Raw genomic sequence first — 22,646 nt, 5'->3', positions numbered from 1 at the left:
AAATGCAGATGATAAACGGGTATTCATAGGACAAATATATTATACTAGAACTGACATGTGATTTTACTCTCCTGGAAATGGAAAAAAGAACACATTGACACCGGTGTGTCAGACCCACCATACTTGCTCCGGACACTGCGAGAAGGCTGTACAAGCAATGATCACACGCACGGCACAGCGGACACACCAGGAACCGCGGTGTTGGCCGTCGAATGGCGCTAGCTGCGCAGCATTTGTGCACCGCCGCCGTCAGTGTCAGCCAGTTTGCCGTGGCATACGGAGCTCCATCGCAGTCTTTAACACTGGTAGCATGCCGCGACAGCGTGGACGTGAACCGTATGTGCAGTTGACGGACTTTGAGCGAGGGCATGCGGGAGGCCGGGTGGACGTACCGCCGAATTGCTCAACACGTGGGGCGTGAGGTCTCCACAGTACATCGATGTTGTCGCCAGTGGTCGGCGGAAGGTGCACGTGCCCGTCGACCTGGGACCGGACCGCAGCGACGCACGGATACACGCCAAGACCGTAGGATCCTACGCAGTGCCGTAGGGAACCGCACCGCCACTTCCCAGCAAATTAGGGACACTGTTGCTCCTGGGGTATCGGCGAGGACCATTCGCTACCATCTCCATGAAGCTGGGCTACGGTCCCGCACGCTGTTAGGCCGTCTTCCGCTCACGCCCCAACATCGTGCAGCCCGCCTCCAGTGGTGTCGCGACAGGCGTGAATGGAGGGACGAATGGAGACGTGTCGTCTTCAGCGATGAGAGTCGTTTCTGCCTTGGTGCCAATGATGGTCGTATGCGTGTTTGGCGCCGTGCAGGTGAGCGCCACAATCAGGACTGCATACGACCGAGGCACACAGGGCCAACACCCGGCATCATGGTGTGGGGAGCGATCTCCTACACTGGCCGTACACCTCTGGTGATCGTCGAGGGGACACTGAATAGTGCACGGTACATCCAAACCGTCATCGAACCCATCGTTCTACCATTCCTAGACCGGCAAGGGAACTTGCTGTTCCAACAGGACAATGCACGTCCGCATGTATCCCGTGCCACCCAACGTGCTCTAGAAGGTGTAAGTCAACTAGCCTGGCCAGCAAGATCTCCGGATCTGTCCCCCATTGAGCATGTTTGGGACTGGATGAAGCGTCGTCTCACGCGTTCTGCACGTCCAGCACGAACGCTGGTCCAACTGAGGCGCCAGGTGGAAATGGCATGGCAAGCCGTTCCACAGGACTACATCCAGCATCTCTACGATCGTCTCCATGGGAGAATAGCAGCCTGCATTGCTGCGAAACGTGGATATACACTGTACTAGTGCCGACATTGTGCTTGCTCTGTTGCCTGTCTCTATGTGCCTGTGGTTCTGTCAGTGTGATCATGTGATGTATCTGACCCCAGGAATGTGTGAATAAAGTTTCCCCTTCCTGGGACAATGAATTCACGGTGTTCTTATTTCAATTTCCAGGAGTGTATTTTCACGCAGTTTGGGTGCATAGATCCTAAGAAATCAGTACCCAGAAGAACCACCTCTGGCCGTAATAACGGCCTCGATACGTCTGGGCATTTAGTCAAACAGAGCTTGGATGAAGTAGGTTAGAAATCAGATTAATAATGTTGCTCAGGCAGCATATGTTCGCTTTAGCGGGCAAACAACAAAGTTATTGACTGTGAATGGTATCGTCAGAATGGAAATAATGAAGGCAATGTTAAAAAGTCATTAATTTTGACACTTATCTTGAATGGATTCCCACGTAGATTTCGTCGAAGTTGTTAAGGCTTATCTTTTTGATTCTAGGGTGATTACACTTTGACTGCCAGGAGGTCCAGATCTGTATTTCAGCAATATTTGAGGACCTAACAAATGCGATTTTCAGGAAATTCTTAATGATCAAACAATCCCAGATCAGAACAATGAAATGGTAGAAATAATTTTTGACTTGGCGTTCACGATCCACATATTTATTAAACTTCTTGTCAGTTCACATATACTTCTTTTTAATTGTCACATCATTCAAGAAAACAGTTTTGTATCAATCTTCATATGTTTAATCTCCACTTTAATCAAACGCAAGACTTGACTGTTCTTTTACAAAGCGAAATAACAACTTAACTTCTGCAAAGTGAAACAAAGACTGCTCCGTGCGCATTCGCGCCAAAACGGTTACAAATAAGTCAACGATTATGACAGTCTCACAGAAATGAATACACAGAAGAACCATATCAGTCTAATATATCGATACATCGGAGTACCTATAAATTAATAAAACCAAATGTGAATATTGTCACAAAAGTATGTCAGTTACTTCGCAGAAAAGTAGTACGATATTACTGGTATCGAGAACTAGGGTTGGAGTGCCGTAATGTTCACGTAAATTAAGAACCATTACACCATGCAACTTCAACACGATACTACAGTTCATCAAGAGTAGTGACTGGCGTACTGTGACGAGTCAGTTGCTCGGCCACCATTGACCAGACGTTTTCAATTGGTGTGAGATCTGGAGAATGTGCTAGTCAGGGCAGCAGTCGAACATTTTCTGTATCCAGAAAGGCCCGTACAGGAGATGCAACATGCGGTCGTGCATTATCCTGCTGAAATGTAGGATTTCGCAGGGATCGAACGAAGGGTAGAGGCACGGGTCGTAACACATCTGAAATATAACGTTCACTGTTCAAAGTGACGTCAATTCGAACATGAGGTGACTGAGACGTGTAACCAATAGCACTCTATACCATCACGCTAGGTGATACGCCAGTATGGCGATGACGAATGCACGCTTCCTATGTGCGTTCACCGCGATGTCGCCAAATACGGATGCGACCATCATGATGCTGTAAACAGAACCAGGATTCATCCGAAAAAATGACGTTTTGCCATTCGTGCACCCAAGTTCGTCGTTGCATACACCATCGCAGGCGCTCCTGTCTGTTCAAAAATGGTTTAAATGGCTCTGAGCACTATGCGACTTAACTTCTGAGGTCATCAGTCGCCTAGAACTTAGAACTAATTAAAACTAACTAATCTAAGGACATCACACACATCCATGCCCGAGGCAGGATGCGAACCTGCGACCGTGGTGGTCGCTCGGTTCCAGACTGTAGCGCCTAGAACCGCACAGCCACTCCGGCCGGCACCTGTCTCTGATGTAGCGTCAAGGGTAACCGAAGCCATGGTCTCCGAATTGATAGTCCATGCTGCTGCAAACGTCGTCTAACTGTTCGTGCAGATGGTTGTTGTCTTGCAAACGTCCCCATCTTTTGACTCAGGGATCGAGACGTGGCCATGCGGATAAGATGCCTGTCATCTCGACTGCTAGTGATGCGAGGCTGTTGGGATCCAGCACGGCGTTCCGTATTACCCTCCTGAACTCACCGATTCCATATTCTGCTACCAGTCATTGGATCTCGACCAACGCGAGCAGCAATGACGCGATACGATAAACCGCAATCGCGATAGGCTACAATCCGACCTTTATCAAAATCGGAAACGTGATGGTACGCGTTTCTGCTCCTTTCACGACGCATCACAACAACGTTTCATCAGGCAACGCCGATCAATTGCTGTTTGTGAATGATAAATCGGCTGGAAACTTTCCTCGTGTCAGCACGTTGTAGGTGTCGCCACCGGCGCGTCTTGCGTGCATGCTTTGAAAAGTAATAATTTGCATATCACCGCATCGTCTAGCTGTCAGCTAAATCTCGCATCGTAATACATGACAACACTTGCACTTTTGCACGACGCCATTCTTTTAGTTTACTTCTTGAAAAGTCAAGGAATGTACTGACAGTCACGACGTCTCTCTTGCGCTCTATGTTCATCACTATCTGCTTGTTCCCGTAGCCCGTTACGTATATACCCTTCTTCACGTGTTCGTTTGCATTAAGTCCGGGAACTCCTTTCTGTTTCACCGCATTGTCCGGGCAACCACGGTGTTCTCACTCGTTAGTGAGTCAACCAATTGTGGACTAGCGTACCGGTTGTCAAGGTAAGTACAGAAGCGCTTCCAGAGCAAATGTCGCGCCGTGTAGCCGTGCGGTCTTAGGAGCCTTGCCATGGTTTGCGCGGCTCGCCCCCTCGGAGGTTCGAGTCCTCGTTCGAGTCCTCCCTCGGGCATGTGTGTGTGTGTGTGTGTTGTCCTTAGCCTAAGTTAGTTTAAGTAGTGTGTAAGCCTAGGGACCGATCACTGCAGCAGTTTGGTCCCATAGGAACTTACCACAAATTTCAAAATTCACCACCAGAGCAAATCATGAACAAGATCCAAAACAATTCGAAAGGCTATTTACTCTTTAGGATATTGACTGTCAAAAATAATGATATCCTTACTAACATAAACAATGAAAACCATTGTTACTAGCAATGAATACCGATCTGGACTGACGAAAGGACCATGTAGTAGACAAAACATTAATAAACAGCCTAATACTACCTGCGAGTCTGAAACGCGTCATTCCTATCAGCTGCAGGCCACAGAACGCTAGAGACGGATGTGGAAAACACTGATAAGGACTATATCCATAACCACAAGGGTCACTCCAAAAGAAATACATACTATTTTTTTTAAATCCATCTTTTATACTACATGTTTGAAAGTTTTACAGTGTGTAGATACATCCTTTAGGAACAATACTTTCATTTCTCCACATAATTTCTATCCCTCTCAACTGCTTTACGCCATCTTGGAACCAACGCCTGTATACCCTTACAGTAAAATTCTGGACCAACCTGTTGGAGCCACTGTTTGGCAGTGTGCATAAGGGACTCATCATCTTCAAACCTTGTCTTTCAGTTTCCCAAAGAGATGATAGTCACATAGAGCCAGGTCAGGACTGTAAGGTGGATGTTTCAGTGAGCCACCGTTTCTTTGTGAGCCACTGTCAACATCCTGGGAACCCACCTGACACACAACCTTTTTTAACGCCAATATTTTCAGTATTTTGCAAACACTTCCTTCCCCTCTCCCAACGTAGCGTGACAGTTCGTTCACTGTGATGCGTCTGCCAGCAGTCACCAATTCGTTAACTCCCTGCACATTGTCTGGAGTGTGTGCAGTACGAGGTCTATCGCTGCGAGGACAATCCTCAATGTTGCCGTGCCCACTTTCATCACGTAACCTGCTTGCCCACCGACTAACTGTACTGCGATCGACAGCAGCATCTCCATACACCTTTTCCAATCTCTTGCGGATGTTTCCCACTGTTACGTTTTCACAGCACAGGAATTCAATGACAGCACGTTGCTTCTGACGAACGGCAAATGTAGCAGCCATCTTGAAGACATGCTGTGACGGCGCCACTCACGGGAACAGGTTGAACTAAGTTTGAAAACAAGCGGGAAGGGTGTATCTACACACTGTAAAACTTTCACACGTTGTTGTGGTCTTCAGTCCTGAGACTGGTTTGATGCAGCTCTCCATGCTACTCTATCCTGTGCAAGCTTCTTCATCTCCCAGTACCTACTGCAACCTACATCCTTCTGAATCTGCTTAGTGTACTCATCTCTTGGTCTCCCTCTACGATTTATACCCTCCACACTGCCCTACAATGCTAAATTTGTGATCCCTTGATGCCTCAAAACATGTCCTACCAACCGATCCCTTCTTCTAGTCAAGTTGTGCCACAAACTTCTCTTCTCCCCAATCCTATTCAATACTTCCTCATTAGTTACGTGATCTATCCACCTTATCTTCAGTATTCTTCTGTAGCACCACATTTCGAAAGCTTCTATTCTCTTCTTGTCCAAACTAGTTATCGTCCATGTTTCACTTCCATACATGGCTACACTCCAAACAAATACTTTCAGAAACGACTTCCTGATACATAAATCTATATTCGATGTTAACAAATTTCTCTTCTTCAGAAACGCTTTCCTTGCCATTGACAGTCTACATTTTATATCCTCTCTACTTCGACCATCATCAGTTATTTTACTTCCTAAATAGCAAAACTCCTTTACTACTTTAAGTGTCTCATTTCCTAATCTAATTCCCTCAGCATCACCCGATTTAATTTGACTACATTCCATTATCCTCGTTTTGCTTTTGTTAATGTTCATCTTATATCCTCCTTTCAAGACACTGTCCGTTCAACTGCTCTTCCAAGTCCTTTGCCGTCTCTGACAGAAGTACAATGTCATCGGAGAACCTCAAAGTTTTTACTTCGTCTCCATGAATTTTAATACCTACTCCAAATTTTTCTTTTGTTTCCTTTACTGCTTGCTCAATATACAGATTGAATAACATCGGGGAGAGACTACAACCCTGTCTCACTCCTTTCCCAGCCACTGCTTCCCTTTCATGCCCCTCGACTCTTATGCCTGCCATCTGGTTTCTGTACAAATTGTAAATAGCCTTTCGCTCCCTGTATTTTACCCCTGCCACCTTTAGAATTTGAAAAAGAGTATTCCAGTCAACATTGTCAAAAGCTTTCTCTAAGTCTACAAATGCTAGAAACGTAGGTTTGCCTTTTCTTAATCTTTCTTCTAAGATAAGTCGTAAGGTCAGTATTGCCTCACGTGTTCCAACATTTCGACGGAATCCAAACTGATCCTCCCCGAGGTCCGCATCTACCAGTTTTTCCATTCGTCTGTAAAGAATTCGCGTTAGTATTTTGCAGCTGTGACTTATTAAACTGATAGTTCGGTAATTATCACATCTGTCAGCACCTGCTTTCTTTGGGATTGGAATTATTACATTCTTCTTGAAGTCTGATGGTATTTCGCCTGCCTCATACATCTTGCTCACCAGCTGGTAGAGTTTTGTCATGACTGGCTCTCCCAAGGCCGTCAGTAGTTCTAATGGAATGTTGTCTACTCCGGGGGCCTTGTTTCGACTCAGGTCTTTCAGTGCTCTGTCAAACTCTTCACGCAGTATCGTATCACCCATTTCGTCTTCATCTACATCCTCTTCCATTTCCATAATATTGTCCTCAAGTACATCACCCTTGTATAAACCTTCTATATACTCCTTCCACCTTTCTGCCTTCCCTTCTTTGCTTAGAACTGGGCTGCCATCTGAGCTCTTGATATTCATACACGTGGTTCTCTTCTCTCCAAAGGTCTCTTTAATTTTCCTGTATGCAGTATCTATCTTACCCCTAGTGAGATAAGGTTCTACATCCTTACATTTGTCCTCTAGCCATTCCTGTTTAGCCATTTTGCACTTCCTCCCACATTAATCTATCTGAATGACCAAGACTGCAAAATCAGAGAAATTGCAAATCATGCGAAGGCTTACGGACAGTCGCTCTTCCATGTAGCATTTATCAGTGTGACAGGGAGAGGGAGAGGGGGGGGGGCAATGAGGTCCGAGGCACACTGCGCCACACACCGTAAGGTAACTTGGGAACTGCAGATGTGGATGTAGATCTGGAGTTACTGCTCGGCCTAAGCCATTGTTTCCCGTGTTCAAAAATACTGTCATTTTTGAAGTCGTTTTTTTTGGTAAACTTATTTTCAATGTGTAAATTACACGCCTCAACTGCGGTGCAGAAAGGGCAGCACATCCGTTTCCGAAAATCTCAGCATTTAAATTGGACTAATCGTTGTACTGCATTGGACTACTGAAACACGACTGGTTTCGTTTAGCAATCGTAGCCACTTTTCGAGTATTTTCTTCATCCGTTTGATATAAAACACCTACATAATATTCGCCTGTTATTGATTTACATCTTTCGTGCTAGGCAGTGGGAAAATCTCTTACGCATCGAAATTAACTTGCCAACCTTTCTGGCAAATGAAGCGAACTTAGGGTTTTAGTTCAGGACCACGGGTTTACTTCAGTGCTTTGATTGCTGTTTCACATCTTGTGCTAAATGGTGAAGACATGTCTCATCCCTACCAAGCTGCAAATCGGCACGCAAAACACGATAGGATACATTTCAAAACATACCACCTATTGGTCAGAGCATTTGAAATTGATCAATATTCAACAAATTCTGCACCCACGTTGCACGATGTTATCTCATATTCAGTTCGTCATCTAAACTGTGCTGCAGTCTTGTTGTCTGATGCACTGATGGGTGCGAAAGCTGACTTTAGTAAGAATATGGAGGAGAGCCCTTAGCTGCATCTTTGTGAGAATTAAGGAACCAACCAGTGTAGATCCAAATAGTAGTGTATAAACACGTGTTCAAGCGCAAGTTGCCTTTTGGTATCCTGACTTAATTCACTAGCCAACCTAGAAAACCTGGCACTTATTTTTCATACGTTCACTGACGGTCGCAGGCAACACACAACTCATCACTTACCCCCCCCCCCCCCCTCCCCCAAATGCCATGATTTGTATTACGGCTACTTCAAAACATTTTTACCACAAGGGCAAACTAGACGTCTAAAGAAGTCAAGTGGGTAGACCTGACAAACACGATATTGCAGTGCCTGTGTCGTTAAGAAAAACTACGCAATGTTCCTTCGGACGAGCATGCATGTTCGAAAGAACAGGCTCTGTGGCGGCTATGGTCGTTATGAAACACATGAAGTGTACCCGCAGTTGCGAATACGAAAAACCATCAGCTGTTTAAGGGAATGTCGGCAATGAGAAATCTTTTCTGGACCGGGATTCGATCATTCTTTTCCCGCTTTTCGCGAGCAGTCGCTTTAACCGCTTCGCCCATCCGTGCACCCGTCAAGGCCAGAACCAAACTTCAATACATCGTCGTTCCTGTGTCACAACCTGTTCCTTCGGACACACGTACACGTCTGGAAAAAAACGCTCCATCGTTCTTCTTATCAACACAGAGACGCAATATTTTGTTTACCCACCGATACCAGGCAACGACCTTCAATTAAGATGAAATTACAGTTAAATCAATACCATTAGCTGCTGACACACATTGATATACATCAACGGGGACAGTTGAAAATGTCTGTCCTGACATTGACTCGAACCCGGGATAGGTATACCAGCTTAAAGGAAGTCCCTCTAACTAAGGGCTCTCCTTCAGAGGATGTAATGTTTCCAAGTAGAGAAGGAATTAGCATATTTCATCAAAATATATGAGGTATTAGAGATAAAGTTAGTGAACTGCTAGTAGATGTTGACTCTGAAATTATTGGCATATCAGAGCACCACTTAAGTAATTTGACAATTCAGAAGCTTCCTTTACCAGGCCACAGATTAGCTGGCTGTTTCTCAAGGAGTTCCTTGCGGGGTGGGGGAGTGGCTCTGTACGTAAAAAACAGTATTCAATTTGAGTTCATAGACGTATCACCGCACTGCACTGAACAGGTATTTGAATGTTGTGCAGCGTTAGTTGAATTTAGTGAAACTAAACTTTTAATTGTTGTTGTTTACAGGTCCCCTAACTCCGACTTCAGAGCATTTCTGCTCAAGCTAGAGAGGGTTCTTGATTCACTTTGTAGGAAGTACCAGAAACTAGTTATATGTGGTGACTTCAGTATTAATTTTATATATGATTGTGAAAGAAAAAGGATGTTGGTAGATCTCCTAAATTCATATGATTTGACGCACACTGTGTTTTTTCCAACTAGGGTGCAGGGCAACAGTAGCACAGCCATAGACAATATTTTTATTCTTTCTTCATTACTAGATGGGCATTCTGTTAGTAGAAGAGTGAATAGCCTTTCAGACCATGCTGCACAAATTCTAACACTAAAAGGCTTTTGTACTCAAACCAATGTCATATTTAATTACAAACTATGTAGGAAAATTATCCAATAGCAATAGAGAGTTTCTTAAAACTTGTCAAGGAACAAGAATGGCAGGATGTTTCTAGAGCCGATAACATAGATGATAAATTCAATGCTTTCCTTAACACATTTCTCATGCTTTTTGAGAGTTGTTTTCCATTAGAACATTCTAAACGGGGTACTAGGAGTAATGGGCACCCCGGGTGCCTGCCTAGTGGGATAAGGATATCACGTAGAACAAACCGGGAATTATATCAAAATGTTAGAAGTAGTCACAATCAAGCTACAGTAGCCCATTACAAACAGTATTTTAAGGTGCTTCAAAATGTTATTAGGGAGGCAAAGAGTACGTGGCACGCAAATAGAATAGCTAATTCACAGGATAAAATTAAAACCATATGGTCAATTGTGAAGGAAGTGTCTGGTCAGCAGCACAAGGTCGCCGATATAAAGTCAGTTCGCAGTAAAACAATTTCTGTTACTGTTAAATTAGATATATGTACAGTATTTAACAATCATTTTCTGAGCATTGCTGGTGAATTAAATAAAAGTTTAGTTTCTGCAGGACATCATATAACTTCCTTGCAAATGCCTTTCCGAGATTGATGTCTGAAATACTCCTCTGTGATACAGACAAGAGGGAGATTGAGTCAATAATTAAATCACTGAAGACTAAGGACTATCATGGATATGATGAAGTGCTTAGCAGAATATTAAAGTACTGTGCTGCACATGTTAGCCCTGTATTTAGCCACAATGGTAATTTTTCCTTTAGGAATGGACAGTTTCCTGAGTGACTAAGTTCTCAGTAGTAAAGCGGCTTTATAAAAAGGAGGAAAGGGATAATGTAGATAATTTTAGACCTATTTCTATGCCATCAGTGTTTGCAAAAGTTATTGAAAAGGCTGTGTATGTAAGGTTAATTGATCACTTTATACCATACAATTTGCTATCAAATGTACAGTTTGGCTTTAGAAGTCGTTTAACAACTGAAAATGGTATATTATCTTTTCTCTGTGAGGTACTGGATGGGTTAAACAAAAAGTTCCTAACGCTTGGCGTATTTTTTGACTTAACTAAGACATTTGATTGTGTTGATCACAAAATATTGCTCCAGAAGTAGAACCATTATGGAATACAGGGAGTAGCTCACAATTGGTTCACCTCTTGCATTAGCAATAGGCAGCAAAAGATCATTATTCACAATGTTGATAAAGGCTGTGATGTGGGATCTGTGTGGGATACTGTCAAGTGGGGGGTGCCCCAGGGATCAGTATTGGGGCCACTCCTGTTCCTTATTTATGTAAATGATATGACCTCTAGTATTACGGGTAACTCTAAAATATTTCTGTTTGCTGATGACACTAGCTTGGTAGTAAAGGATGTTGTGTGCAACACTGGCTCGCTTTCAGATAGTGCAGTACATGACCTCAGTTCATGGCTTGTAGAAAATAAACTAACATTAAATCTCAGTAAGACCCAGTTTTTACAGTTTCTAACACACAATTCTACAAAACATGACGTTTTAATTTCACAGAACAGGCATATGGTTAGTGAAACTGAACAGTTCAAATTTCTTGTTGTTCAGATAGACAGTAAGCTGTCGTGGAAAGCCCACTTTCAGGATCTTGTTCCAAGACTTAATACTGCCATTTTTACTATTCGAACGGTATCAGAAGTGAGTGATACTGATACACGAAAATTAGTCTACTTGGCTTATTTTCATTCGCTTGGTCGTATAGTATTATGTTTTGGGGTAACTCTTCCCATTCTAGTAGGATATTTTTGGCTCAGAAACGGGCAGTTCGGGCAATAAGTGTTGTAAGTTCACGAACCTCTTGTCGGCCTCTGTTCACGTGTCTGGGCATTTTGACATTGGCGTCTCAATATGTATATTCCTTATTGTCGTTTCCTGTTACCAATATTAGCTTATTCCCAAGAGTAAACAGCTTTCACTCGGTTAATACTCGGCAGAAATCAAACCTGTATTTGGATCGGAGTTCGTTAACTCTTGTGCAAAAAGGTGTGCAGTATACTACTGCATCCATTTTCAGTAAGCTGCCACTCGAATTAAAAAATCTTAGCAGTAATCCAAGCGCTTTCAAATCGAAACTGAAGAGTTTCCTCATGGTTCACCCCTTATATTCTGTAGAGGAGTTCCTTGAGAAATTAAGCTGATTCTTATCGTATTACTGATAGCGTTTACTTAAACTTATGGACGGATTTTTTTCAGGTTCATGAAGATTTATTTTTAACTGTTATTACTTTAATGTTGTAATTTCATGTACTGACACGTTTCACGACCCTGGAGATTTGCTCCTCAATTTGGTCCCACGGAACTTGACGTGTAAATAAGCAAATAAAAAATCTCCTGCTTACATGGCAGGCGCTCTAGTGCGACTGCAGGGACTTATCCCTGACACTTTCCCCGTGAGACCCACATTCTCAACTTATAGTCGACACACTACATTCTTAGTGCCCCTGCCATTGTACCCAATACTCGCGCAGAGAATCCACCGAGTCCCGTGAGCGTTCAGGCAATTCGTGCGCATCCGCATTGAAGAAAGTCATCAGCCGACTATCCGTAACGATATGAAGATAGAATCTGTTCTTGCAAAGTGGTTAACGCAACTGCTCACGTAAACCGGGAAATCCGGCTTTGAGTCCCAATCCGGAACAGATTTTCATTGTTGTCATTCCATTATACAGCTGATCGTTGTTCGTAGTCGCAACTGCGAATTCATTTTATGGCGTGACAGAACTGCAGTATTTTCGCTGCTAACGAAAACGAGTTGCCAGACGATACTACACGTTATCAATGTCTTTCGTAATTTTGTTTGCCGCGTTTAGAGGCTTGGTGAAGAACTGTAGCTAGGAGATTTCAGTGTATACCAGAGCTGAATACGTGTACCTGCTAACAAACTAAAAGTTAATTACAGAACTTCATGTTTTCGAGGGGACAATTAAAATCTAAAGACTTATCCTCGACGTTCTGTCGACGTCAAAGAACTGTTAAAACAAGATGAAAGGATCGGAGAATACAGAAAAATTATTAGCTAAAAATTGCATTTTTTGGCCCACTCACCTACCGTCTTCCTTCATTAAATACCTCTTCAGTTCTTACTTCCACTGACGCTTTGAACGTTCTACATTATTAGCGGTAGTGCATCGTTAATGGAACATATGCTCTCTTGAAATAAAGTATCAGTATAAATTAAAAGTTAAGTATGTTTGCGCGTTGCCTACTTTACCAAAATTATCTGTCATTGTCACTAAATGTCTATGAAACATTAGCGATGTTTTTGCTATTCGAGACACCCCATATCCTGTGAACAGGAAGCGCCGCTAAATTAGTCATAAGTTGGTTTGTACTGTGGATCTTCTATGTGTGCGATTCCATTGTCGACTTATATGGACAACTGTAAGGACGTACGAGTTGAGTATAGTCTCGAAAACGGTAGCTTAATTAAAGACAGCCAAATAATTATTGTATAAATTGTACTGGGCAGAAAGTAGATCACATTCAATAATAAATATCATTTTACAACCCTTTATCGTTAAAAGTCCAATGTGTTTCCAATTATCTCCTGTGCAGAAAAATCCTTAAGTTACGTGATTTGCAATTTGCTTAATTGGTCGCAGATAAAGGAATCGTAATGCAGAGAAAAGTAGAATCAAGGATTTATTGACCCATTGTTACGCATTTCCGTGTTAGCTATCTTCAGAATCCTGGTTCAGATAAAAACAAGAGGATTAAGTAGCTACTTGGTTGACTTGCAACGAACATGATCATTAATAAATAATAATGAAGGAATATTGGAGTCTAGTTTTCTTTGCATTACAGTTCCTTCATCTGTGACCACGCAAATCATTCACCATGGTCGCCTTTATGGCACAGATTTGTCAAATCCTTATGTTGCAGATTCCTTTGGGCGTATTCTTCGTTTTGAGCGACGCAAAGCAGAATGTGGAGAGCATCGGATGGATTCCCGTCACAGCGCTAATCTTCTATATTGTCGTCTATACGCCAGGTGAGCTTCTTACTTGCTCATCAGCAATACCAGCCTCATTCAATGGTATCAGCATTAACTTATACAGGATGTACTATTTATCTTGACCACCAAAAGAACATTTGTCTAGAAGCAAAGTAAAAAAAATGTTTCTGTACTACAAATATTACTTAGTTACCAGATGGAAATAAATCAACAAGATCACCTTTCTTGTAACTTAATTACGAAAATATGACTAACAGTACATCTTTTTTAAATAGCACCCCACATTTTTATTCGGTAATCCACTTCCGCTCCTCAACACCTGTTCAAAAATGTATCACCATGTGCACATACTGGAGTTGAAAGCAAGTAATGGAAACAAAAGGAACTTGCACACTACTCATTCAGTCAACCGCGTCGTCAGTCAAATGGTTTTGTGAACCCACAACGAAGAGAGGGTAGAAATTCTAATCGTGCATAGAGAATGTAACTTAGTAGAACGATAGCTATTGCGATTACTTCGCTTATTTGCAACACAGGTGCATGTAGCACAGTACCGTAGTAATATTTTTTTTAAAAAACGTCGTTTACTTAAAGACAGTCCTTGATTAAAAACTGCATCATCATTATTATTCGGTTATTGTTTTTGAAGGTAGGCACAATGCTACTTAGGTTGGTTGATTTGGGGGTGGGGACCAAACAGTAAGATCATCGGTCCCATCGGATTAGGGAAGGGTGGGGAAAGAAGTCGGCCATGCCCTTTCAAAAGAACCATTCCGGCATCTGCCTGGAGCGATTTAGGAAAATCATGGAAAACCTAAATCAGGATGGCCAGATGCGGATTTGAACCGTCGTCGTCCCGAAGGCGAGTCCAGTGTGTTAACAACTGCCCCACCTCGCTAGGTGCTATTTAGGAATTCTGGAAAGAAGGAGAGTCAGAGTCAGTTTTGTGTTAGGTTTTTAATAATGACATGTTTACGTGAATGATCAAAGAAAAAAGGCTTTTGGTTTATTATATTTTCACTGTTGATACAATAAACTTCTTTATTACGAGCTTTATTCGTAACACATTTTGCAAACACGTATACCACTGAATGTTCCTTTAAAATTATGTACAACACATAGTTCAGGAGATATGACATCATAAACAGTGAGCTGGGTGGAGACGAAACGGCAGGGCGCAGTCCGCTAAATACACTCCTGGAAATTGAAATAAGAACACCGTGAATTCATTGTCCCAGGAAGGGGAAACTTTATTGACACATTCCTGGGGTCAGATACATCACATGATCACACCGACAGAACCACAGGCACATAGACACAGGCAACAGAGCATGCACAATGTCGGCACTAGTACAGTGTATATCCACCTTTCGCAGCAATGCAGGCTGCTATTCTCCCATGGAGACGATCGTAGAGATGCTGGATGTAGTCCTGTGGAATGGCTTGCCATGCCATTTCCACCTGGCGCCTCAGTTGGACCAGCGTTCGTGCTGGACGTGCAGAACGCGTGAGACGACGCTTCATCCAGTCCCAAACATGCTCAATGGGGGACAGATCCGGAGATCTTGCTGGCCAGGGTAGTTGACTTACACCTTCTAGAGCACGTTGGGTGGCACGGGATACATGCGGACGTGCATTGTCCTGTTGGAACATCAAGTTCCCTTGCCGGTCTAGGAATGGTAGAACGATGGGTTCGATGACGGTTTGGATATACCGTGCACTATTCAGTGTCTCCTCTACGATCACCAGAGGTGTACGGCCAGTGTAGGAGATCGCTCCCCACACCATGATGCCGGGTGTTGGCCCTGTGTGCCTCGGTCGTATGCAGTCCTGATTGTGGCGCTCACCTGCACGGACTAAACACGCATAAGACCATTATTGGCACCAAGGCAGAAGCGACTCTCATCGCTGAAGACGACACGTCTCCATTCATCCCTCCATTCACGCCTGTCGCGACACCACTGGAGGCAGGCTGCACGATGTTGGGGCGTGAACGGAAGACGGCCTAACGGTGTGAGGGACCGTAGCCCAGCTTCATGGAGACGGTTGCGAATGGTCCTCGCCGATACCCCAGGAGCAACAGTGTCCCTAATTTGCTGGGAAGTGGCGGTGCGGTCCTCTACGGCACTGCGTAGGATCCTACGGTCTTGGCGTGCATCCGTGCGTCGCTGCGGTCCGGTCCCAGGTCGACGGGCACGTGCACCTTCCGTCGACCACTGGCGACAACATCGATGTACTGTGGAGACCTCATGCCCCACGTGTTGAGCAATTCGGCGGTACGTCCACCCGGCCTCCCGCATGCTCACTATACGCCCTCGCTCAAAGTCCGTCAACTGCACATACGGTTCACGTCCACGCTGTCGCGGCATGCTACCAGTGTTAAAGACTACGATGGAGCTTCGTATGCCACGGCAAACTGGCTGACACTGACGGCGGCGGTGCACAAATGCTGCGCAGCTAGCGCCATTCGACGGCCAACACCGCGGTTCCTGGTGTGTCCGCTGTGCCGTGCGTGTGATCATTGCTTGTACAGCCCTCTCACAGTGTCCGGAGCAAGTATGGTGGGTCTGACACACCGGTGTCAATGTGTTCTTTTTTCCATTTCCAGGAGTGTATGTAGGTCAAATGTGTACCAAATATGTGTAGAATGTGTTAAGTATTTGTGAAATATTTGCGACATTTGGAGGGAAACTCCTCTTAAACCCTCAACTAAACAAGCCGATATTACTTGCTATCTGGAAAGAAAAACTGGGGGAGTAAGAACCAGCACCTCTTAGTGGGGTATGGGTGATAATGTGGAGAGAGAAGGGACTGGAAGGAAAGAGAGAGGGTAGAGAAGGAGATGGACAGAGGGGAAAAGAGGGTATGGCCAGAGTGAGGAGGAGCAGATAGAGAGTGAGAGGAAAGAGGAGAAGATGGACAGAGAGAGGAGCAGGAGGAAATGGAAAGCTCAGAGGAATATATGGACAGATAGATGGGAGAGAAGGAGATGACAGAGGAAGGAAAGAGGAGGAACATGGACAGAGAGTGAGGCTGAGAAGATGTATAGAGAAAGAGGGGAGAAGACTGAGGGTACAGGAGGATATAGACAAAGGGGAAAAGACCATATCGATGGAGGAGGGGGCAGCAGATGGACAGAGAAAAGAAAGAGGAGGAGATGGTCAGAGAGAAGGGAGAGAAGGAAATGGATGGAAAAAGAAAAGAGGAAGAGATGAACACAGGCATGAGTAGGAGGAGTTGGACAGAGAGAGGAGTAAGGGGAGAGGAACAGAAAGAGGGGAAGAATATGATGGACAGAGATTGTGGGAGGAGGAAGTAAATTAAGATAGAGGGGATTAGGAGAAGGACTTAGAGGGGGTGAGGAGGAGGTAGAGGGAGAGAAGATTAACTTAGATGGGGGAGTAGGATATGGACAAAAGAGGAACGAGCAGGTGGACAGAAGTTAGAGAAGCAGGTAGACAGAGAGGAGGGGGAGAGAAACAGATAAAGAGAGGAGGAGGAAATGAACAACGACAGGGAAAGGAGGGAATGGACTTATATGACAGGAATAAATACATTCCCAGGCAACGTCAGTCACTCATCTAGTGGCCCTGGAAACCAGTACCTGTTCAGATATGGGTCAGTTTGTCCTTTCATTCCCATTGGTTTATTACATGGAAATAGACACTACAGGCCTTGCTGTATTTAATTACCACGCATTCTGACACATCCTTCAGCCCTTCTTGGCAGTGAATTATGTTCTCTTTGGGAAACAACAGGTCCCGTTCGAATTTCGTCACATGTTTTGGTCACACGATCCTATAACGTCTGCATATTGTCGATTGGTTGGGCATACGCGAATGCCTTTAAATGTCCCCACAGCCAGACCTACCCTGCAGTGCGAGAATCAGAGCTGTCTTTCTATAAAGGTATCATTCTTCAATGGAAGTGATAATTTATTGAACAGAAATCGGTGATACTCGACATCTGTTAACCTGTTTGGTAAAGTGTAAGGCCTCGTAAGTCTGTCACTGACAGTTCCTGCACATACACTGAAGCGACCCTGATGGCTCACCGCCATGATTGCTCGAGGATTTGCATCTGCCTCCGCAGACGTATTATGGTAATTCGCTAGGTTATGTTTTGTGGGTCCTGCCTCATCTATAAATAAAATGGAGGCTGAGAACTGCACGTCTTCAGCGGCCCATATCTCAGCAGGTATTGGTTTCCGGACAAGTAATTGTAGGAACTTTCCTTCAGTGTCTGATCAATACTAGCTTCTGTAGGAATATGTGACACGTCTTTTAAGGACCGTTTGTCTAAAAGGTGAACCGGGATTCGACCAAAAACTTTCGAAGCGGATAGTATGAACAAAAACAAAACAAAAAATCCAGTAAACATGGGTTCTACAGTATGTACATTTAGGACTACAGGTATGAAAGGTTTTTCATCTTCGATACTGGGAAACACATTTCTTCTACTAAACAAGTGGTCGTAGTTCTCAAGAGAAGCATTTTAGAGCCCATATTGACTGGACATTTTTTCCTTGTTTTGGTCCACAGCCTTGTTTGCACCGGTATTTTGACTGATTTGAAGCGGACCGCCACAAATCGCTATCCTGCGCTAGCCTTTTTATGCAGTTTTTACCCTCTACAGCTCCCTATAGTATCATGGAGGATGTTCGCTGAGATTTTAACACATGTCCTATCATCCCGTTTTGGTTCTCATATGTCGTTTTCTTCGCGAATTCTGGGGAGAACTTCCTCATTTTTTATCATATCAGGCCACCTAATTTTCAGAGTCATTCTGTATCATCACAAACAAAACCGTTGCAGTTTGATTATCCTCTAATTTCCCACTGTTCATGATTTGCTACCATACAGTGCTGCGCTCGAAACGTACATACTCAGAATTTTTTTGCTATGGCCTATGTTTGATACCAGTAAATTTCTTTTGTTCAGGAATCCTCACTTTGGTGGTGCTAGACTGTTTTTATGGCCTTCTTTCCCGTCCGTTATGGGATATTTAGCTTCCAAGTTCGTACAATTCCTTGACTTCGCCTACTCCGTGATCGCGTTTTGATATTAAGCTTCTTGCTATTCTCATTTTGCTGCTTCTTATTGTTTTTGTCTTTTTCTGGCTGGTCCGTACTACTTCCTCCTAAAATAAGGAAAGCAAAGAGCTTGCAGCAGAAGAGACGTGTTACACAGTTTTGAAGATGAAAAAGTGCTCATAGCTCTTAGCGTAAGCATGTTAGATCCCATGTTTACTACGAGACGTGTTTTTTAAGTAAGTACCGTTCTGGAACCAAAAAGAAGACGTGCTAAGATATCTCAATAATTTTATTTTTACATGAAAGCCTGTACCTTAATCTACGCACGGGCGCCATTACAGTGCCGGCCGCGGTGGTCTCGCGGTTCTAGGCGCGCAGTCCGGAACCGTGCAACGGCTACGGTCGCAGGTTCGAATCCTGCCTCGGGCATGGATGTGTGTGATGTCCTTAGGTTAGTTAGGTTTAAGTAGTTCTACGTCTAGGGGACTGATGACCACAGCAGTTGAGTCCCATAGTGCTCAGAGCCATTTTTTAGCCATTACAGTCTGATTCTTCCTTGTTTCGTTGTGTACTGAGTGTTTAAGATGCCTCCGATAATCGTGAGTCCCGCCGACGATGAAGCACGGGCTGTTCTAAGATTTCTTAGTGCTAAAGGCCTAAACGCGGTCGATATTAATCGTGAGATCTCTGCAGTTTACGGAGAAAACATTATGAGTGGTGGAATGGTAAGGAAGTGGGTGAGAGCAGTTAAAGGTGGCCGCACAAAGGTGCAAGATGTAAAACTGAGTGGGCGTCCTTCGGTCGTTAATGAAAGTTTGGTGCAGAGCGTGGACAATAACGTGAGAGGAAACAGACGCTTAACCATTTCCTCCTTGCGGGATGACTTTCCTAATGTTTCTCGTAGTGTTTTGTATGGCATTGTGACTGAGCACTTGAATTACCGAAAATTGTGCGCACGTTGGGTACCGAAAATGTTGACGGATGTGCACAAAACCAGACGTTTACACAGTGCATTGACTTTCCTTCAGCATTAATACAACGACGCTGATGATTTCTTATGCCAAATTGTTACGGGCGATGAAGCATGGGTGGCCTACGTCACACTAGAATCGAAGCAACAGTCCATGGTAGTTGACCTAGGGCAACGTTTTGCTGCAAGACAATGTCCGTCCGCATGTGGCGAATCATACCAAAGATCTCACCACGTCCCTTCGATGGGAAACGTTAGATCATCCTCGGTACAGCCCCGATCTTGCGCCCAGTGACTACCATCTCTTCCTGCACTTGAAGAAACACCTGGGCGGTCAGCGTCGTCAAGGCGATGACGAAGTCAAAACAGTGGTGATGTAGTGGTTAACAAGTTAGGCGGCAGACTTCTATGAGGAGGGTATTCAAAAACTGCTACAACGTTATGACAAGTGCCTCAATATTGACGGAAATTATGTAGAAAAGTAGATTAAGGTACGGGCTTTCATGTAAAAATAAAATTATTGAGATATCTTAGCACGTCAGTTTTTAATTTCAAAATGGTACTTACTTAAAAAACACGCCTCGTAGATGTTTTTGTGTTTTGGTGCATACTATCACCTATGAAAGTTTGTCGGTAGAGTTCTGGCTCGCCCTATATATGCAGCTCGGATCCATTCATTTGAAGTTTGCTGTAGATAAAAATCTGTATTGACACAATGTATGTAGAGTTTGGTGTCCTTGTTTCAGGTTACGGCTGCCTACCATTCACGGTATCTGGCGAAGTCTTCCCACCCAACGTGAAGATCGTGGCGCTGCCGATGGCCGCATGCGTGTCTTGGTTCATGTCCTTCATAGTCACCAGGTTCTACGAAGACATCGCCCTCGCAGTGGGGAACGCCGGTCCCTTCTTCGTGTTCGCGGGATGCGCGCTACTCGTAACGATTTACGTCTACTTTGTGGTGCCGGAGACGAAAGGGAAGACTCTTGAGGAAATACAACAGATGCTCGGCGAAGAGAAGGGCGGGCCCGTCGGATCTGTGCTGCCAACAATCGGTAGTTAAGAGAACTCTGCTGTGGAATATTCTGTGCCGGGAACTGTTTCGTTATATGGAAGTGTTAATAGACAGTGGCTTCTTCTAGCGTTAGTATATCCAGAGTTACCAACACTTCGATGGAGCACCTGAAGAAGAAGAAGGAGAAGCATGCGACGCTGTTGCTAGGGTATTATTTCATAAGTAAGAACACAGAAATTTCGTTATTAGATGTGATCTATACGTGTTACGTCTCAGAGAGAGATGGTTCCAAGCGTGAACAGTTGAAGTCGACATTTACGACAGAACGTGACGCTACGTAGCTGTCAAATTACATTCGCTTGAAACCGAGATGACTCCAATTGACTTTGAAAAAGATCCCCTCATCAGCCTCAGAACTCCTTCTCCAAAGGTGTCATCGGGATGCTAAGCTGTAGCCATTCAACTTTGCAAAGATATTTTGTGGCTGTGGAATGTCTTCCATGTATCGCTAGCAGTTAACTTCCATTGTCAAAATGACACATTCTGTACTCCAGTATGGATAAGTTAGAACAACTGTTTTGTCTTGTGCTACCAATGCAAGAGATACTTGTACTGGCCGAACTTTGTATGTAACGAAGAAGAAACGTAGATAGCGATGACGAAAGACTACTACATTTTATACATCACCAAGGATACTCTACAACATCCTTTTTACATTTCTCATCAACGGTCCTGCACCAACAGTGCAAGAGCTTTCAGTATCGCCCGTTATTTTGATGCAAATAACGGGAAATTTAAATGGAAACGTTGACGTCTGGAATTCTGCGCTCTGGTTTCCGCCAAATAACTACTTCCTTATTGTTATTTCCTTTTTAAGATCACTGTTCATCCCTGATTCTCTTCATTTAGCTCCTATGACTTTCTTCTGTTAATAGAGATCTACGTCATATGTACACTTAAAAAAACAGGTTATTAGATTAAACAAAATATTTTCTTTTCGCGTAGAGATATTATGATGATTCGGCCACAACTTTTTCCCAGGTACTAAAAGAGTTGGTGTAAATATACGATTGTGTGACACCATAAACAGCACATTCCATGCCAGATATTATGGGAAGAAACGGACCTTTTTCAATGAATAAAAATAAAATTTCGAGAAAATATGCACTCAATTCGCAGTGGACAACCAGATACAGCAATTTTATTAGAGCGTGTATAGTAAACGGTTCCTTTTGTATTGTACTGTACTGCCTATTCTCTTTGAGTACTGTTGTTCAAAATGCTATAGATCTAAAGCAATACGTTTTGCACTTCGTGAAGACAAATTGTGCTCCTACTTTATGTGAGTGTCTACATTATTATTTAACGTATGCAAAATCGTCACGTAATGCATGCTCGTTTCTTCCTGCCACAGTCAGTTTCTGATGTGTCAAAGGGATAGAATTTTGTAAGTACGTTAAACGTAAACAATGGTTAATTGTGATCTTTTGTAATTATATTTTATAAATGACCAGTATTAAGACATACTATAAGATCTAAATATGTACACTGCGCCCCATTGTACTACAATTCCTTGTAAATGTTACTGTGTAAATACATAAGCTTATATGTCTGTATATATCACTCTAATAGTATAGCTGAAAATTACAGACGGCCATACGGCCTATCAATAGTGTGTTGCAGAAATTATTTCCACTTGAAAAATCGATAACACATAATAGTAAATCAAAGCTGTCAACGAAGGGTGAATTTTCTACTGGGTGTTTCTGGTGAAATATGAAACACCCATCAAATATGACAGAAATGCAAAAAAAGAATCAGTTCCTTTTGGTAGCTTGATTAATTGCGATATCAGTATTCTGTGGATGAAGCGATACGAGTTAGTGTCGAAAAATGCTTGGTTAGTGACAGTGACAGGTCGCTTCTTGACTAGGTAGCAGTGTTCATACTATAGGTGGTATGTTTCACATGTGAACCTCACCCT

General features: G+C 43.6%; 1 protein-coding gene across 1 annotated transcript in view; it reads left to right on the top strand.

The window, feature by feature from the left end:
* The window catches only part of LOC126355807 (facilitated trehalose transporter Tret1-like), a 117,481-nt gene extending 95,144 nt beyond the window's left edge, over positions 1-22,337 (top strand). Inside the window, exons 5-6 of the mRNA XM_050006233.1 lie at positions 13,576-13,684; positions 20,397-22,337. Coding sequence (XP_049862190.1) covers positions 13,576-13,684; positions 20,397-20,710 — 423 coding nt within the window. The 3' untranslated portion in view covers positions 20,711-22,337. The remainder of the gene's footprint in view (positions 1-13,575; positions 13,685-20,396) is intronic.
* The last annotated feature ends 309 nt before the right edge of the window (positions 22,338-22,646 follow it).

Source organism: Schistocerca gregaria, chromosome 3 (genome assembly GCF_023897955.1).
Source record: "Schistocerca gregaria isolate iqSchGreg1 chromosome 3, iqSchGreg1.2, whole genome shotgun sequence".
Lineage (NCBI taxonomy): Eukaryota > Metazoa > Arthropoda > Insecta > Orthoptera > Acrididae > Schistocerca > Schistocerca gregaria.
The sequence above is the reverse complement of the archived record's forward strand: the minus strand, read 5'-3'. Positions and strand labels throughout refer to the sequence as shown.